The sequence below is a fragment of the Dermacentor albipictus genome, chromosome 7, assembly GCF_038994185.2.
Source record: "Dermacentor albipictus isolate Rhodes 1998 colony chromosome 7, USDA_Dalb.pri_finalv2, whole genome shotgun sequence".
Lineage (NCBI taxonomy): Eukaryota > Metazoa > Arthropoda > Arachnida > Ixodida > Ixodidae > Dermacentor > Dermacentor albipictus.
Window position 1 is genome coordinate 51549058 of NC_091827.1, and position 20434 is coordinate 51569491.

At 48.0% G+C, this 20434-nt stretch overlaps 1 protein-coding gene across 2 annotated transcripts in view; it reads left to right on the forward strand.

Moving 5' to 3' along the window:
* LOC135910127 (uncharacterized) overlaps nt 1-18037 on the forward strand; it is a 34150-nt gene extending 16113 nt beyond the window's left edge. For both annotated transcript variants that reach the window (XM_065442172.1, XM_065442173.1), the window contains exons 7-11: nt 262-368; nt 2045-2223; nt 8544-8679; nt 10378-10536; nt 17720-18037. In XM_065442172.1, coding sequence (XP_065298244.1) covers nt 262-368; nt 2045-2223; nt 8544-8679; nt 10378-10536; nt 17720-17968 — 830 coding nt within the window. In that variant the 3' untranslated portion in view covers nt 17969-18037. The remainder of the gene's footprint in view (nt 1-261; nt 369-2044; nt 2224-8543; nt 8680-10377; nt 10537-17719) is intronic.
* Nucleotides 18038-20434: the final 2397 nt, after the last annotated feature.

Genomic DNA, 20434 nt, shown 5'->3' on the forward strand with positions numbered 1-20434 from the left:
ACTTGCTCGAAATAACGGCAAAATGTCGCCAGAGGTAATGTTGATTATAAGGACCGCACAGCGTCAGATGTCCAGATGGCCTGATGAATTAGCAAATCTTTACGCGTAGAAGGATTTCAGCTTGCCTATATAAGGTGCAGTTATAATTGGGGATCGACGGGAGAGGCCTTCATCATGCAGTGAATGTAATACAGGCCGACGATGAAGCAATACTGAGCCGACGAGTGACTATGCCATCAAACGGTCCTCGATTCCTTGCAGGTGCGTGCGGCAAGCCCCTGTTGTCAATGCCTGGTGACGCCGTCAACGACCAAGACTCTAAAATAGTTCGGGGAAGCGACGCCAAAATCGGAGCGCACCCGTGGCAGGTGAGTTTATCGTGTTTCATGCTCGCTCATACTATCAACTTATTTAGCAGTGCGTCCGTGACCCATCAGAAGTGTAGAAGAAACGATTCGTTGCATTCGTGTGGCCTAAGCACCGTGTACCTGTAATTCTCGTCGCACATTACCATCGGCTTTTACTGACAATTTCTCATTGAAAATTACGAGGGAAGGTCACCGATTCAAGTTTTCAAAAGCATCTGCTACCCCGTTCGGAGGGGTTAAGGTAGTAGGATAACTCGTAATATCATCGCCACTCTAGGTGCAATGTAGTTTAATCTATTGCCTCAGTGAATGCACAATAGCCTAGCGGAGAAAGCCCTTCACATGATTCGACGTGGCAGACTCAGTTCCTCTATGAGTAAAGTGTAGCACACGCCTATGGAAAGTTCTTGCTGAATTTTTGTTGCATTCATTTCTCATTGCTTCATAAGGGTCTATATTATTGTGCAAGAATGATGGGGATGATGTAACGATTCTATTTCAATTACACTCCTTTTGGTGCTTCGTCAGTGGTCCGAGCGGCACTCCGCCTGCATTGAAATTTTATTTATTTATTTAACATAATGAACGTATACAATGGGAAAGTACACACATCTGGGACCCAACAAATTGGGTCCCATTCAAGAGTTTAAGCTTGTCCACTAACTCCTTACCGTTTTCGGTTTACCGGGCAATGTGAGCCCCCGTCACCAGTTGCAGAACTGATAGCGAAACCTTGTTACCATTTGTCCAACTACAACGTAAAAATGATTTCGCGCTGCATGAGTGCTCTCAATGAATCGACATCATAAAAGGACTGCACATTATCACTAATATTGTTACCAATGCGTTACAACAGCAGTTCAGTAGACTATAGTAGGTCAGTGCACTATTAGCGTTGTGTGCTTTCTTGTTAAAATGTGGATCACAATGTGTCGGCGCCCGCGTCGCTTCTGTTGTGCACCTGTCCGGTAATCGAGTCATTCGCGAAAAGGGGACAGTTGGTTGTCAAGCTCAAACTCTATATTCCCACCAGAATCGCCCGGATACCAGCGGTGGCTGATAAGCAAGGATTACCTACGTTATACTTAAATTTAGACGGACACTTTTCTTCCTATGCATCTGGAGGAAAGTGTACGTGGTCGATTTGACAACTCAAGGTAGATCACAGTGTTCACCTGGTTTATTGCGAATGTGCATTTTAGCACAATGGAAAGATCAATCAATCAATCAATCAATTAATCAATCAATGTACTGATAAACAAACGAATCAATCGTATAACTGGTCAATCACCGCGTGACTTTGGCCAAGACCAGCGTATAATGACACTGACTCTTCCGTCACTCCATGGCTGAGCTTAGCGCCTGACACGTGCTCTCCAAACGTATGAAACTGTTTAAAGAAGCCCATTTTCTGTTCAATTTGTTCCTATTTTTATATGTTGCTTAAATGATTTAATTCGTTTTCTACTGCTTCTATAATTGCTGCTTTTCTAATTTGTTTTTGTAGTTGTATTTAGTACTGTCGCTACGTTAACTAAGTATACCTTTCCTTTCGTATACATCATGTACAGGAGGTCCCGATTCAGTCTCCGACTCCGGGACCTCCACCTGTGTATTACATGTCGTAATAACTTCGCATGTGGTGATAAAATTTGGTTCTGACTCTGAAAGCGCAGATTCTGCTGAAGCACGCCAAGACCGACGACGCCTTCTGCGGCGGCAGCCTCATCAGTCACCGGTGGGTGCTGACGGCGGCGCACTGCTTCAAGCAGTACAGCCGCCACGACGCGCTCGTCGTGCTCGGCAAGCACAGCCTCGTCTATCGCGAGGACCACGAGATCATCCTCTCCATCAGGTATACGACTACAGCCGGGAGTAGGGAGTATAGCGACGAAGCACAGCAATGACGTGGTCGAGCAGCGGGGACGCACCCTGGAGCCGTATATACGCGTTTTCCCCGTCGACCCTCTTTCACGGGACACTTTTACAACTGCCGGGTAACGTAATTTCTTATAGAAACGCTTCCATAGGCCAGCACAATAGTTACTCACTCTGAATCCATCACCAATACAGTCGAACGCCTTTGTGCCAAGTGCGTGGGACGTTCGAAATTCTCCGTTACACAGGTCCCTTCGTTAAAAAAAGATCACGCACCTCTAGAGCCGGTTAAGGATGTTTGAGAAACGACAACGTTTATTTAAGGTGACTTCAAGAGGGACTTAGTTAAATAAGTCGGTAATGCTTTTTATTCTGCACTTTATTTGCCGGAATGTGCGACTGCATTTCATCTTACTGTACACAATTTCACGGCATGCTTGGAGGGGAGCCGCGGGAACGAAGAAAGGTAAACATTATAGATCGCCGAATGTCGCTGTCGAATCCCTCGCTCCCAGAATTTTTCGTTCGTTTACTGGCTCCCGAATGGTGCCTTCATTGAGATTCGCGTCCTTGCCGCCCTAGATGGCTTTTATGACGTCGTCGGTCGTAAGTTACAGTTACATCATCACGTCGTCGTCAACTGCGACGTATTCGTCAGACGTCGCTCCCGCCAGTGTGTTACAACAAACAGCATGCGAGTTGATCGATTGGTGGAGCAGTGCAACGAGACTTTAGCACTCGCACTATGGCATCGGCATGATCGTCGAATGCGTCGTTGCCTCGTGTACTGTTAGACGCAGCGCTTGTTGCAAAATAAAAAAAAATGGCCACCTGGGACGCCTAAATTTCTTCGTTGTACATGTAAATTCGTTGTAGTGCATGGCCTTCGTTGTAGAGCTGTTCACAATACATATAAAATATAGGAATTCGGCCGGGACATAATAGATCCTTCGTTCTACAGGTCACTTTGTTGTAGAGGCATTCGTCGTAGCGGCATTCGCTTGTGTTTTGCGGAGTGGTATGATCACTCCCGCTCATGCCTACGCACACTCGTCGGCACACTCGCGTTCCTACTCGCGCGCATACGTTCACTCACCGACGCTCCCTGGCGCTCGTACTCGCTTTCAATCCCACTTACCAGTATCCACTACAATGCCCATGCTCTCGTCGAATCACACTCACGAGTGCCAACGAGTTCATGCTCACTTTCTTTGACACTTGCCGATACTCTCGGACAGACACTAGCGTTCATACTAACGTTCGCACTAACGTCCTCTTTAAACTCACGGTCACTGACTTTTGTTGATATTCACCGATACCGACACTCGCTCCACTGCTTGCTCATGCCAACCCCAAGCTCACTGTCACTCATACCCGTTCACACCTACGTCCAACCACATCTTTCGGCGCTCGTTCACTCTATCGCGCGTACGTAAAATCAATGTGGAGGCAGTAAGAGCCAGTGCACTCAGGAGTATGTCAACGTGTGAACACCTGACTTGCTCGGCGGGCACACTGAATACTGGATGAAGAAAAACAAAGATAAATCAGTAAATTAAGGTTGTCAGCTCGAAATCCTCCAGGGAAACCTGGCTCCCAAAATGGTGTGGAAAACTTTCGATTACATGACATGGACTCTGTTATGCAATTTGACACATTGGATAAGACCGATTGCTCTGTTGAAATAACCCCTCACGGACTTCGCTTATGCACAGTGCATACTAAAGGCATCTTTTATATGGTAGAAAAAAATGACAGCGCTGCGTGGTCCCGTGAGGAGTCTGATGAAGACAGATAATCCTCTGGTACAAGGTAAAAAAAAAATGATACTCATAAAGAGAGGCTTCGGGCAAAGCTTCATGCTTTCGATAGGTGACCACTAACATTAAAAAAAAAGATCTTGCGCTCATGCCCATGAAGAAAATTGGAGCAAATTGCTGCACGCCCAATGGTAGAGTTCTGGGAAGAATCACGAATATCAACAAGTTGCTAAGCACCAATAGTGATAGCAATGTATTAGGCAACTACACGAAGCAAAGTTCGTGGTTTTGTCGACCGTATAAATTGCAGTCAACATCAGTTTACTAATTAACTTGACAAGCACAGTGTCAGGCACGCGCAGGCAAACGCGAGCTGATCTCACTCGATGACCAACAGCACTCGCTGCCACGTCGCTGGCGGGATGAAGAGCGCAGCCAGAGGGGAGCAAACGCTTCGCGCCGCCTATCGCTGTACCGCGCCTGAGGAACCTCAAATCATGTGATCCCCAACACTGTAGGTGCACGGCAAGATGGCGCGCACGGCGCCATCAGCCATCTCGGCTCGCCTTAGCCTACGTTCACACTTAGAAAGTGGCAAGCGGGCTGAAACGCCAAAGTGGCCCGGAAAATCTTTTCAGCGCATGTCCAAGATATTCACATTTGTTTAGCAACTGCAGCGGAAACCACTGCCGCATTCTCCCCATCCATCTAGTCTGTGTACGTTTGTCCGCGTGGTGGCGCTGTTCATCACACCACTTCAAGTGGAATGTTCAGTCATCGACCCATCAGTTATCAAAAGATATCAATTCGCGTGGCTGCGCGTGTAGTCTTTAGCTTTCTTCTGCCATGGGCGAAGAAAACATAGTTTTGATACTTTTAGCTAGTTGTTCTTCCTAAAAATGTACAATGAACAAGGGAAAAAAATGCTAAACTTTACGACGGGATGTTTACATGCTAGAGCAGCTTCCGGTGAGGCGAAAACGCTTTCCGCTTCTCCGTGGCGAAAAAGCAACCACGGCGGGTGGCGTTCCATCTTGTCAAACAGCGCAAAACTAGACACAGGGCGGCAAGAATGGTGTGACAAAGCAATGCTAATACGGTCGGTTTTCTTCCGCTGACAAGGAAATTGATTCACCCGTAGGCACGCTTACAACGGTGGTGTGAACGTAAAGCACTATATAAGGTATAGCACATGTAATACATAATACATGATGTAAACACGCTGTGCTTTTCTTAATTTATTCCAGTAGTACTAAACGAAAGTCACAGTTCTTGCGGTAGCTGTTACAAACTATTTAATAAACCTGCAATGTCGACCTGGATTATTATGAAAAATTAACAAAATAACAATTTTGAAATTACACCTGGCGGAACATCGGAAAGGATTCAGGAATCAATTCACGCGTTGCACGTAGGCGTTAGTTTACTGTTTCTCAATAAAAGAAAATGCAGATATTTGGTGCAAGATTGACCCTACATAGCGGGAAATTGATGAAATGATCGTTCAGCATTAGTTTTCATACACGCGCATACGTCTTGATTTGGGTGATGTCAGTCTTTTCTGAAAGGGCACACGCCACCACCCGGTAAATGTGCTGAGCGAAAGCTTTCCGCTAAATTTAGCGATGCGAGATTCAAAGTGACATTTTGCAAAAAAAGTAACCCAAATCATGATCTAGACAGGCCACATGGTCCGCGATCATTGTTGCCGCGTGAGTAATAGCACCTGTTCAATAATCTTCGCCGCCAACCACCAAAGTGTACGTGAGCTCTCCACACAGCATGTTTACCGTACACTCTACTAAGAATAATAGGAAATGAGGTATTGAGGTTACTCCTTTAGGGAGGAACTGATCTGCCACAGCCATTATTCCCTTTAGGGGGTAAGTGCGAGGGGATGAACTGTTACTGCTCATGCGGTTACTCCTTCGAGGACTAACAGTTGCCCTTTTCCGATGCTCTTCAAGGGAGTAACGGTCATATACTTTCCGATGCTACGCAAAGGTAGAATTAATGAAATTAGGCATTGACCCTGATTGAACCAGCTAGCGGAGAGGTTTCGCGCGGGCGGGGGCGGGCTCCAAAACAACCGGAAGTGGACGATGTGACGTTGCATCGTGAGGCAGAACCAATGAAGGCGGTGCTAAGCCCCGATCGCTCGGCGAACGAATTGAGGAGGAAAATCATGGCTAGGGAGGAGGGTAACTTGAAATCGCTTGTAGCTCCATTAATACGTTACGCTTCACCTAAATTGCGGTGCAAATGTTCTACTTAAGCTGCACCTTGCGCGTCTACAAAATTTGTTCGAACCGTTTCAGGGGCCCTTTATTATGTGCGAGACCGTTCCCCAGGAAAAACACTCGTGTAGCATAAAGAGTAAATTGGATTATAAATTTCTTTCCGATGCTGAACTACTACCCACTAGACATTTAGGCGGCTTCTCACAAGGTTATTTAATGCAATTGAGAATCAATAATAAACGGCTACTCATGCATCAACGTGCGAAGCAGGTGTGGGCGTTTTCTATGAGTCACTACCTTGGTCGTGTACGTTACACCTTTTGGATTTTACATCCTCATTTAAGGTTGAACTATTAGCGAATTTTTTTTTACGTTCACGGCAGCTTCTACTAAATTCCTTAACTGCTGTTGTAGTGACCAATTCACGGCCAGTGTGCACATCCCTCACTTCCTCGTCAGACACTACTGCATTGAATACACTTGTATTATTATTCCGAGTGGTGCGCTTGTTACAGGCACTAGGTGACCGTAGCTTGTTTTAAAACGAAGTCGAGGGCACATTAGCACTGATGCCCCATGCATGAGGGAAAAACTATGTCAGTCCTGCCAGCTTCGGCTTACTGCACTGTGGCTAGGTTTAGGAAAATTTTGTCGTTTCCCAGAATCGCCAAAACTGTAATTTCTAACACCAGAGTTTAAACCGTTTTCTTCTTTTATGGTGAAACCATACGGATTTGAAATCTCACATACAAAAGTGCGCTGTCCTATCCCGTTACTAAAGTTTTCTGTGCACAGCTCTGGTCTGGCGCGTTCCCCTCTGTCTCATACCGTTCAAGAAACTGAAACCGTTGACCAATTATTCTTAACCAGTCGTCGATTCTCAAACCACAAGAAATAAGCACTCAGAAATTTCATTGCGGCTATCAGACATGCCTGTAAACTCAATATATTACCTCCTTCGCCGCTTCTATGTTGGGCTTTAGCCTCAGGAACGTCTGTACGACCGTTTGCGAGTACCTTTGTGAAGCAAGGAGTATGGCATGCTAATTTTTAGGTCGAAGCTCTTAGGCGCCCACTCCTGCGGCGAACGTCGTCGTCGTCGGCGGCGTAACCGAGAGAACGAGCATAGCGAAGGATGAAAGAGCGAACGCGCAGCGCAGCGGCGTATGAAAGAAGCGAGGAGGAAAGCGGAGAGGAGGGCGCAGTGGAACCATGTGGCGGAAAGCGGAGGAGGGCATGGCGAAACCATAAGAAGAAAAGTGCTGTGCGGCGACGCTGACTACCAGATGGCGCCACAGTAGCGCGCGTCCCCTGGGGCGTCCGTCTATGCGGCGGCTGCAGTGAATCGCGCCCGCACGTCACCCACGCTCTGCCTCTCGCGATCTCCAGATTGGCGAGGCAGTCACGCGGCAATTGGTTCTGTTCGTAACGTGCCGCACGAGACAGATTGCCAGCGCCAGCCAATATATCGCGAAATGAAAACACGCACAGAGCTGCGCTCGAATTTCGCGTCAGGGAGTACCGTAATCGTGGGGGAATTTTTCTGAATCGATAACTGCGCCCTTCACATAAATGTTGATTGTATTCGAAATTATTTTATTATTGCTATAGTTGCTGTCTATCTGTATGTACATTAAATGTAAATCATGCTTCTTTTTTAAAAGTATATCAGTCATTCTAAACTCATTTCCGCATTATTTGGATAACTTCCACTTTACCTTGGTTTACTTTCTCTATCAAGTTTTTTTTACCCTTCCCACTTTCCCCGCCAGTTTCATGGCCAATCGCACGTAGTGGGTAAGCGCCGCCATAGAATGAGTAGTAAGCAAGCAAGCACGCAAACAAACACGCAAGCAAGCAATCTTTCGTTCCAGCTGGCCGTAATGTCATGCACTTTGAAAGCGTCTGCTTAAGCCTAGTTCATCTTTTATCATTTACGGTGAACTACTTTGTATTCTAAAAACAACTAAAGACTGAACATAGCACGCTTCAAGAACGTTTGCTGAGCAATGATGGCCCGACTGCGAAAAGATAGCTTAAAAACGGTGACATGAAATGGAAGTAATATCACAGGGGTTGAGGCCAGAAATTTAAGAAATGACACCGTGAAAACATCTTTCTCTTCTAATAACCAAATTATGACCACGAAAGAATGATTGCAGGGTTTTGAATGATTGCTTTATTAGTTTGAACAGATTCAGTGTTTGTCTTTAGTGACTCTGTAACGTTGTGAAAAAGCCTCGGTTTTAAAAAAAAATGTTCTAAAGTTAGCGAAAAAATATCACTTCTTCTCACAGGAGGCTGTTGGTTCATCCGGAGTTCGACAACCGCACGCTGGACAACGACATTGCCCTGATCGAACTGCGAGCTGCCATCCAGTACAGCTCCCGTCTGAGTCCCATCTGCCTGGGCGACTCGCAGTTCATCGAACAGGCAGGTGTCACACCGCTGCGAATCGAGCAACAGTTTATGCGAAACATGCCACGCACACGGCAATTTTACTCTTTTACAGAGTCGCTGTTACGATCGCTCTCTGGTCTTGATGTGTCCCTTCATACACTTCGTATACGTTAGAACGCCGCTATAAGGCGCCTGTTCCCGCGGCGAGCGTCGGCGTCGGTGGCGTAACCGAGCAAACGAGCACAGCGAAAGATGAAAGAGCGAACGCGGAGGGGGAGATGGAAGACCTGAGCCGCGAACGACGGAGACCAATGAGTGCGGCCCCTTCAGTGACGTGCGCGCAGGAAACTGGTGTCATGCGAACCCGCCCGACCGCTCGATCCGTACTCATTTCTGGTCCGAGTCGGACCGCTCGTTTCGTAATATCGTCTGCTCGCGTCAGCTCTCGCTCGCGCTTGTTTCGTTTGCTTGGCTTGGTCTCGTTCATGCTTGTTTCGATTGTAATGGTTCGCGATTTTTTTTTACGCTGATGAGTCTAAACCGAGGCGCCCTGATGTAAAGGTTTTTGGAGACAGTGTGCCATACACGATTCGGTATGACGGAATGGAGCCTGAATACAAGGACGCGGAGGGGCAACACCCAGTGCCTGATTACCTTGACTTGGGAACGTGGCGACGCCGCAACAAAGCGCATCCGCATGATTATGATCACAGGCAACAGCGTTGTCATCTTAGTGAGGTATGACTCGCGTTAAGAACGAAGGACGAAGAACGTAACCACACCGCCGACTTGTCAGCAGACGAAGGAAAAAAGCCCGCGACATCTCCCACCTACAGAGAGGAGGCGAGATTTTCATGCCATCACCCGACTGCCGCAGCGACTCGCCACTAGGTGTTGCGACCGTTCTGCCGCAGCTGTGTTTTAACGCCGGCGGTGCGGCGCTCGCGTTTTACCGCTAGTGTGTACGGGGCTTTCTGCGGCGACGATCGCTACGAGATAGCGCCAGAGTAGCGCGCGCCATCTGTCCACCGATGACGCCATCGATAAGCCATGCGGCGAGCGCGTCAAAGCAAAGTGCTGCATGAGCGGACGTCTGTCTGCGGCGGCTGCTCCGACTCACGCGCATGCGTCACCCGCGCGCTGCCTCTCGCGATCCCTCGATTAGGGAGTCAGTCGCGCCCCACTTCACTCCGCTCGAGAAAGATTGTCCGCGCCAGCCAGTATATCTCGAAATTAAAGCACGTATAAAGCTGCGCCCAAATTTCGCATTAGGGAGCATCGTAATCCTCGGTGAATTTTTTCGTTCGGTCACACGTATTTCTCAAAAGTATTACTTATGCCATATAATACTGTGCTACTTCTTCGGACAGGTTACTGGAGGAGATTAAGGTTGTCTGCACGATAAATCACAGTGTCCTGATAGGTAATTTCAATAAGGTTCATTACTTTTATTTAATTATTCACACTTGTACACATGCTGTAATGGGAGAAATAAAGGACCAGAGGCGTTAAAGCTCTCCGCCACCCCATTTCGTCTTTCATTGCCGACGTTTTGCATCGGGACGGCGAACCCCATAATGTTGTTGCTCTTACAGAACTTACCACACGATCTTATTGAGAAACTCTTTCTCTCTGTGTTACAATTATTTCTCTTCCAACTTTACACTATCTGTGCAACTGTGAACCTTCTTACAACTTTACGCACCCTGTGCAACTTCTCTCTGTGCACAGATGGTGTTTCACGCTGCTAAGCCCGTGCTGGGTTTCGCCAGCGGCTGGGGTCGTGTGAACATCAAGGGTCCGCGACCGGAAAACCTCCAGGAAGTGCGACTGCCCGTGGTGAGCAAGCAGGTCTGCCTGGAGTCGTCCCCTGCCGCGATCCGAAAGAAGGTCAGTGAGTGGGCCTTCCTTAACCCGATTCAAAGCGGCGCAGCTTGCATGCGTAGGCACCGGGCGCGGCACGAGTTTGGACCGGTGGCGCCTTCATGCGGCGGCGCCACGAATGTAGTGTCATGTGAGGGCCAGGACGGGCTCGGCAGGCGCTGCCGCCGGCTACGTTCGTTTAATATGTTCCATCATTTGTTTTTTGTTTTACGTTGTCTAAGTACAACGTGAAACCGAATCTAATCAAACATGTTGCGTTTTTGGGTGCCCGAACCCTAAGTTATTGAAACATGGCTGAGGCTGGTGAGCCCATTCCCTTCAACCGTTTTTCATCGTGGCCTCACCAGAGGGAACGGCGGAAAGACTGGATACGCGCGTTCTGTAGGCAACAGTATACACAGTACTCAGCAACTGAAACACGATACTCGAAGGGCATGGTCGCGGGCGCTTTTTGCACAGACTTATTGTACAGTTTTTTGCACAGCGCTTGGGTCACCGAGCTGATGCAGCGTGGTATACAGTGAAAGTGAGAACCATTGTGACGCATTGTGACAGCATTTGGCCCCACGGCGATCCCATAGAGCTCACCAGTGGCGCAAAAAAAAGAAAAGAAAAAGAAAAAAAGATGGTGGCATCCGTGCGCTCTAAGTATTGTGCCTCAATCACTGAGAACTGTTCATTTCTAACGCTGCTTTGCCATGTTCTAGTAGTTCTAACATTAATAAAGGAGCTGTTCTTACGGAAGAGCTTCATGTCCCATGAGAATTACCTGTCTTCCCCTACGCAGCTGTAAAGGATCCTATGCTTGGGCTACGAAGGCGAACACTCAGATTTGTCCTCGCCATTTTGCCGTCTCATCCGTGTATCAGTATTTATTTTGGGGTGCATGTCCCTTCGTCGCGCTTCCCAACTCTGGTTGCATCCGGCATATGACTATCTACGGTGCGTCGATGGCGAACGCAAACGCACCGGCGTGTTCACACTTGCCGCCACCGTCGGCTGTCGTCGCGCCAAGCTATGTGAAATTGACCATGAATGAAGATTCGGTTACGTTTCTAAGACATTAAGAATGACGAAGCATAGCAAAGGTAAAAAATATTTTAACGAAAAGAGAACGGGAACTTACCGACACATGTGGCATCGGTGAACCAGCTCAAGAAAAAAAAAAGGGGGGGGGAGGCGTACGTCTCGTTGCTTTGTCCGCAGCTTTAGTGCGCAGCTCTCCGGCGCCCGTTCCTGCGTTGAGCGTCGCCGTCGGCGTAACCGAGCGAACGAGCACAGGGAAAGATGATAGAGCGAAGCGCAGCGGGGCTTGGCAGACGGCGATAGCGAAGACAGCGCGACGAGGGAAGCGGAGAAGGAGGGTATGGCGAAAGAGTGAGAAGAAAAGCGCAGTGCCGCGCAAGACGGGCTCTGCGGCGACGACCGCTACCAGGCGGCGCCAGAGTAGGGCCCCGTCGTCTGTTCAACGATGGCATGCGGAGAGCTCGTCCACCGATAGCGTATGCGGAAACAAAGCGCTGCGTGAGCGGAGGTCTGTCCGCGGCGGCGGCTGTAAAACGCATCCACGCGTCACCCACGCGCTGCCTCTCGCGATCTGCCGATTGGCGAGGTAGTCGCGTTACACTTCGCTTCATTTGCAGTTGACCATTGCATTGCAGACATTGACCATTCCAGCCAATATATCGCGAAATGAAAACACGTATAGATTTTGCATTACGGAGTACCGTAATCGTCGATGAATTTTTTTACTCGAGAAAGAAACGGTACACCGTGGGCCGGACCCGAAGGCGGTACAACGTCTCGCAGCGGCTTGCTATGAGGCGATGACGAGAATAGGAGCCGGCCCCGAAGGTGGCGTGGCTTTTTAACAAAGCGTCCCAAAGCGGTAGCTGCCACCAGGCGAGAATGCGGCAACCTGACACGCTCCCGCGTGTGACGCAAGGAATAAAGCCATTGATTCTAGTGGCCGAATGGAAGCTAGGGCGCACACAAGTGCTCCAGCTCGATCTATGTGGGACGTGACGTACACGTGCCAGTCATGTCAAGGAAGTGTGATATACTTGAACGCCTTTAAAACGGAGAGCTTGGGGCCTCCGGAATCCTTCGTTATACAGGTCACTTCCTTGTAAAGATCGTGCAGCGCACAGCTCACATAAGAACATGAACAGAGTTATTCCTTTGTTGTACAGGTCATTCCGTTGTGGAGACGTTCGTTGTAGAGGTGCTATAGACTGTAGTTGGCGTCGTCATGAGAGAAACATGCGTACGACAGAGTTATTCCTTCGTTATCCAGGTCCTTAAGTTCTAGAGACGTTCGTTGTAGAGGTACTAGACTGTAGTTGGCACCGTCATGAGAGACGCATGCGTATATGATGTGTGTAGTGCGCGACACATTTGGAGAGGACAAGAAGCTGGCGAGAAGTAGTCCGCGCGCCGAGGCAAATTCCATGCTGGATGGAAAACGACAACGCCGAAGAATGTCACGCACGTGAACTCGCGGCGCAAGACAAAGAAACAAAAAGAGAAAAGGCCAATCCAATCAGAAGAGACCACGGAGCTTCAAGCAGCCAATGAGCAAACGACGAATCGGCCAGAGCCTGGGAGAAAAAGCGAGGCGCGCTGGCAAGAGGGGGAGGCGCGGGGAGAGTTCCATTGAAGCAACACCAGGAGAAAGTTGGCCACCGGACCGGGAGTTGAAGACAGGCCGTCGGGCTCCAGGCCCGAGGCACTAGGACTTCACCCGATCGGGGCCTCCTGCCAACCAGTTCTTGTGCGTCGCCGCTCTACCCGATCGTGAACTCGATCGTGTAGAGCCTCCGAAAACCCGATTGAGGACAAAACCGTTTGTTTGAAAAACACACACAAACTTTAATAAAACTGGAACGTGGATAAAGCATAAAATAAACACTCAAAAAGACATCGCGGCAACAAATGCACTTAGGGCTAGGGTGGTGTTAACAGTACGCGAGTCCGGGCTGACCACGAATGCGAGGGCGCACAGAAGTCTCGACGTGGAGAAGCGGCGACAAGATGACGAGAGAAGTGGCGCCGGTCTCACCAAAGGTCGGGGTGTTGGACCGTTGATCGGGCGACCAGAGTGCGACAGCTCTGGCTTGAAGAGAGAAGGCGGCACGAGCAGATGGCGGCTGCGTTCTGGCCAGGAAGCTGGGAGTAGAACTCGGGCCCGTAGCCCAACTGCTCTCGATCTGCCCACGGGCGCAGAAGCTCGCCGGCCTCGGGCAGCAGTTCACGATCTAGTAGAGTGGCGACGCACAGGAACGGGTTGGCAGGGGGCCCCGGTCGGGTGACGTCCAGTTGGCTCCGGTCTGGAACCCGACGGCCTGTCTTCAACTCCTGGTCCGGTGGCCGACCTTCTCCTGGCGTCGCTTCCTGGAACTCTCCCTGCGTCTCCCCCTTCTGCCAGCGCGCCTCGCTTTTTCTGCCGCTCTGACCGATTCGTCGTTTGCTCATTGGCTGCTTGAAGCTCCATGGTATCTTGTGATTGGATTGGCTTTTTCTCTTTTTGTTCCTTTGTCTTGCGCCGCGCACTCACATGCGGGACGCTCCTCGGCGTTGTCGTTTTCCATCCAGCAGGGAATTCGCCTCTGCGCGCGCACTACTTGTCGTCTGCTTCTTGTCCTCTCCAACCGTGCCGCGCACCACACACATCACAGCATGCGACAGAGTTATTCCTTCGTTATACAGGTCACTCCGTTAGAGAGGTTTGTTGTAGAGATGCTAGACTGCAGTTGGCGTCGTCAAGAGAGAAGCATGCTTACGGTTTCAACATCGCGCTGCTGTGCCTGCGGCGCCAGGGGGTTCTAAGGAGCACAGGATGTGGTCGAGGTCATTCTGTTCTAGAGATTTTCGTTGCAAAGGTAGTAAGAAGGTCATCACCTCACTTCTATTGGAGCTGAATAATGCACGCACAAGCCTACATGTTATCGCTCACAGCCACAGCAGGTACTCTGGCAACGTTTGTAGTCTTCTGGAAAATACTTGGTCATTGTATAATTAACGAGAAAATCAGAGCAGTCTTCTTGAACAGCTTCGGTAGCTACGAAAGCCTCTTAGCTCAATTTGGCTACTCAAAGCTGTTACCGAGCACAAATGCGATGTTGAAGGTCATATTTGGAAGAACGCGCTCTTTAAGAGCCGAAAAAAAAAAGCATTAACGTCAACTGCAAGAAAAATCGCAATACGTGAATGTCAGTTATGTAGGTGTGATGTAATATTTGCAGTGACACAAGTAAACGCCAAAAAAGGTTTTGTGGCAGCCTTTGTGTCAGTCACACAACACGCAAGAAGCTCGTAAAGGAACACTTCATTTTGACAATTTTACAGTGGTGCCGTGAGCGTTCAAAACGTATTATGTGGCAGTTTTTATTGTTTTCTGAAGCCACCATATCGCTCATGACCTTTGTATTTTAAGAAAACGTGGGCAATGTTAGAGCCATAGGCAAAAAAAAATGGAAGTGCATTTGTGAATTCTAGGCTAAATGAAAATTGCTAAACCGTCGTTTGTGGCCCGTTTAGAGACGTCATATGAAATGCTTAGAAAGTTACGCAATTTTCTGGGACCACCATAAACAGCAGAAGTATTATACTTACCGGAAATGGGCGCCAATCTATGGGTGACGAGCACGCAAATCTTGAAGTGTGTAGGTAATTGCGTGCTTTCGTAATAAATACTGAATACTCGTCTTCGAATTTTTAGGCGTTATGCGAGTCATGTAGTCGCTTTTCCCCAATCTTCTCAACGAACTATGTGAAGCACAGTGTTTATAATTCGTTAAAATAGGAAGCATGATGCGTGTGATGGACCATGAACGCTTCTTCTGCGTATGTTAACTGAAGCCTTTGCAGAAAGTTACTAATTCAAGCATTCCAGAGCGTCACACATACTCCCGTTATCCCCAATGCTTCTCTGAGTCCTAGAACAACTGAACAAGAGAGTAATTTCATGTTCGGCGGATATGGGAGGAACGATCTGTGGCGAAACCATCACGTTCGTCACCCGAGTAGAAGTGTTGCCAATAATTACTGAACCCTCGGTTTTTTTCTTCCTTTGTTCACGTGCCATAAGGCGTTTGTACTCGGTTTTTCCGACGTCCTCGGCGAACTAAACATGGCGCGTTGTTTACATTTCGCGAAAATGGGTGCACTTTAGGGGTAATGTGTCGGCGAAGTTCGAAGTATGTGGTTTAATTCTGGCCTTTGGAATAAATTACGTATGCAAATGCTCGTAAACGCTCCGAGTGTGTTTTATGAGCGGCACCTAATGGAGCGCACGGCCGTGGCATAACTACAAATGCTACCAAATCAAACTTAGCGGAATGGGACTGACTACTGTGTCAAACTCGTGTGAGAAGTTGAACGCCTTTAGATGAAATACAGCTTCTGCAAAAAAAAATCCTTAATCAAGTTTTAGAAACTATCACGCGGCAGTTGTAGCACACGTTTCCCAATGTTACGAGATAATTATGCGTTACGGAATCGTTATATTAAGTAGAAAGGGGGTCATCTTTGGAGCAATATCTTTAACCTTATTGTTTAATTAGGAGCGTCGCAAATAAATATTGAATTTTTGTTTTTCGTTTTATCCTTTCATGCATTATATGACCTCTCGGTGTCCTCCGCGAACTAAACGAGGCACCAAGCTAATGTTTTGTGAATGTGAACACCAGTTTATGGGTGATGTGTAAGCAAAGTTCAAAGAGGGTGGGTTGACAGCGCGTTATCAGTTCGTCTTACGAGCGGTGAGGAATTTCGTTTGTTTCCTTGGCAAAACTTAGAAAAGCTGGGTGGGCAGGAGTGGCACGGCAAATCGCTGTCTCACTTTAAATGCGTGTGGATGAACGACAGCCCTTATAACTGAAAAATAATCTTAATGCAGTGCTGGAAAGTGTCATACAACAGCTGTTTTCAGCTATGTTTGCTAGTGTCCCGAGATGCGTTACATTAAGTTTATATTTGGCATAATTGGGGGTCATGTTAGGTGCATTGTGTGGCGAAGCTTTAGTGTTCCTCGTCTAATTAAGAAGCGTTGAAAGTAATTACTGTATCCTCGTTCTTTCTCCTTCTTATGGGTTATGCCAGGTTCGCAGCTGCTGTCCCCGGCATCTTCGGCGAAGTAAACAAGGCACTTGTTTATATTTACCTAAACGTACGGGCAGTTTGCGGGCGATGTGTAGGCGAAGATAAAAGGGGGTGGTTTGATTGCTGCCTTTGTAATTAATTAGTTATGCAAGTCTTCCGGGCGTTATCATTGTGTTTTACGAACGGCCCAGAATTAGCCTAATTTCTCTGGGAGAATAAAGTGTGAACGCAGCGGAGATCAGATTTATTACAAATGCGCAAATGAGGGAGGGCTTCCATGGCCAATGTGGTTGCGAAGTAAAACTTCTGAAGATGAATTACTGTCGTTTTAAGAATTCCTTAACAATTGCCCAGAATAGTTACCACGCGGCCAAAGGTTTCAAACTAACTAGTCCTATACAGACAACATTTACAGTGTGTGATTTATTACACACAATAGAAATTCTTATTGCAACTGCTCAAAAGAAACAGCTTCTCTGAAAATTGAGTTGCCATTGTGCAAGATCGCACAAATCTGCTGCAATCTTCGCTCTAGAAGTTAGCACACATTGTTGTCAAGGTGTTTGGTTTCTGTTTATAGGCTTACTATGATGCTTTGAACGACAAAGACATTCGGTTTTTCTATGAGGTAATCAAAATCGCTGTGCCAAGAAAAATACATCAAGCAGTTAAGGGTTTTTCTAGGGAGAAGAGCATATATTTGTTTCCTCTCAAGAGAACAAATTTGGTGGCCAGTATAGTAATTGTTTTACGTATAACAATATTGACTGAAATTTAGCTGACTGGCACCATTATTTCCAGGGGAAAAAGTAAGAGGACACCGTCAGCTAGAGAGCAAGTAAAAAAAAATATATTATGGGTTTTTCGTGCCAAAACCACTTTCTGATTATGAGGCACGCCGTAGTGGAGGATTCCGGAAATTTCGACCACCTGGGGTTCTTTAACGTGCACCTAAATCTAAGTACACGGGTGTTTTTCGCATTTCGCCCCCATCGAAAGTGCGTAGCTGGAGACTACCGAGATAGGCCGTCGTCCTACAGTTGATTTCTATAGTCCGATAACAACTAAGTGGATCGTACGCCCGCAGATCACGGACAACATGTTCTGCGCCGGTTACGACGACCAGCCTGTGGTGATGGACACATGCGAAGGCGACAGCGGGGGCCCCTTCGTGGTGGAGCTGCAGGGCGTCTGGTACCTCGTGGGCATCGTCAGCTGGTCCCACCAGGGCAAGTGCGGCGTGCCCGGCCGGTACGGGTTCTACACCAAGGTCAACAACTACAACGCCTGGATCGTAGACTCCGTCAAGTCCTCAAGAGCCGACGGCGCAACCTGAACTCTTCGGCGCTTCTTTAAGTGCGCTGACGTGGACATTAACGTGCGGGCGGGGGAAGCGGGGAGGGAGGGTAGGGTGCAGAGGAACCATGCCTTCCCCACTGCCATCCTGCTGGCATGCTTGGCGAGGGGAAGCAAACTGGATGTGCAGACATTACTTCAATGTCCCCTGAGTGCCTTTGATAGCTGTCTTTGCCTTTTGTTGAGTAAAGCATTGGGGCGGGCCTACCAGCTATCCTTCGATCATTCAGCATTTCGGCAAAAGAACTCAAGCTCTTATTCTAAATAAGCGAGGATGGCACGTGGAAGCGTTAAAACCTTTCGTCAGATTGTTTGTGCTTGTTAGCATCCCGAGTGGTTAAAGTTGTTTACTGCCTTGGAAAAGCTCAATGCAAGAATTTTATGGAGGTTGTTATCAGTTTGTAGAAAGATGTAACTTTGTCACTGCCTGTGCTCTAATGAAAGTTCGGAAAGTAAACCTTAAACTGACTAAAAACGGACTAAAACTAAACAGCTTAGCGCATTAAAATGTATAAGTGTAGTAAGCGATCAATGAACAATAAATGTCATTATGGATTGCGGCCTTACGTTTCTCGTCGAATGTCATCGATAAATCCCATGATTGATAGCCCGCGCGATAGAAAAGGCAGAAGGTGGGGGGGGGGGGCGCTGCGTTATGGATTTCGATGAGGACTGAATGCAAAAACACCCATAAACCGTGCATTAGGGGCACGTTAATGAACCCGAAGTGGTCTAACTGAATCCAGAGTCCTCCCCTACAGTGCGCCTCATTATCATGCCGTCGTTTCTGGCATGTAAAACAGCAGAATTAAATTATATCTAAATGGTATTTTGCTTCCTTTAAGTACATGTCCTGATTTCTCTCTCTGCAAACCTGCGCCTACACTTTGGAATGCTCGAGGGCCGTGAGAACATATTATTTGCAGTAGGACACTAGGACCGTATTTGCGAAGAGTCGCAGTTTTGCCCTAAAGGCGAAGCATTAAAAACAATAGCAAGATGTCCCAATATAAAAAAAAATTGGAAGTAAAGTTCGTAATACTATCGGTCGCAGAAATTGCAGTGAACATTACCCTGCTAACTAAAGAAGCCTCCCGCAGTAGAGGTGGACGCTCGACTGTTTCACCAATGCTGTGATGGAAGAAGGGACGCCCAGAGAGCTTCTTAAATCTCTGCAGGGCTCCCTTTCGATATATATATGAAACCAGGATAAACAACCTAGCGCCAGGTCATGGTACCTCTTTACCAATTAGGAAAAAAAAAAACAAGAAACGGCGGGCTTCCGGCGCCCCCAGGATATATATATATATATATATATATATATATATATATATATATATATATATATATATATATATATATATATATATATATATATATATATATATATATATATATATATATAAAGAAAAAGACGTGTGTTTTCTTTTGCCCCCGTACCTTGCGGTGCACATTTTGCCGCAGCACGCTACAAAATTTAGTACGAAGCAACCAGTCTGCAAAGAAGCACTCCTTGAGCGAATGTGCTCCTCTAGCTCACCCACGGCTGGCTAGACAAAGGCACCCACCAAACAAGAGCGCATATAAACATGAACCGATCTCACCCGGTGACCGCGAGCACTCGCTGTAACAACCCTTTCGTGATTAGGGGTGCGATCTTGTACGCGTTCCAAACTCGAACGGAGGCGGTCCGTTCTTTCCGTCGCGAAATTGGCGGTCCGTTCCGTTGCGTTCGTCCGATAGCAGACAACACGGAATGATTGACAGCAGATATCACTTCACAATTGAGGTCATGGCGTTCGACACCGTTCAAACTGTCCAAGCGTGTGCGGCTCGGTGGAACGGACCGCCTCCGTTCTCTTTTGGAACGCGTACAAGATCGCACCCTAGGAGTGCCGACTTCAGAGAGCACGCGGCGCAGTCTGCCGCAGCTGGCATTACGACGCACGGACCGCGCATGCGCTAAGCCGCGCGGAGAGCCATGCGCAGCCAGCGGCGGGCTGGAGGAGCACACTCGCGCAAGAAGCACTTTTTTGCAGGCTGGTTGGTTGACAAGTAATTTCGTAGTGTACTGCGCGAAATGGGCGCCGCATAGTACGGAGAAAAACAGGTGACACACTGCCTTTCTTTCTTTTTTTTTTGTAGAGCGTCCGCCCCGTATGCGGGATGCACAGGGTTCGAATCCTGGTGTCCCGGAAGGCCGCACGTTCTTTCTAATGGGGGAGATGTACCCCGACCTGGCGCTAGGTTGTTTATGATGGGTTAGCATACGCATCTCGAAAGGGGGCCCGGCAGAGATTTACGAGGGTCCCTGGACGCCCCTTCTCCCACCCCAGCATCGGTAAAATAGTCGAGCATCCACCTCTGCTGTGTGCCAACCGGTGAAACAGGTTCACGCGTGCTCCAGTTCAGGTGCTCGGCGACTACGGGAGTTACAGATGCTTGG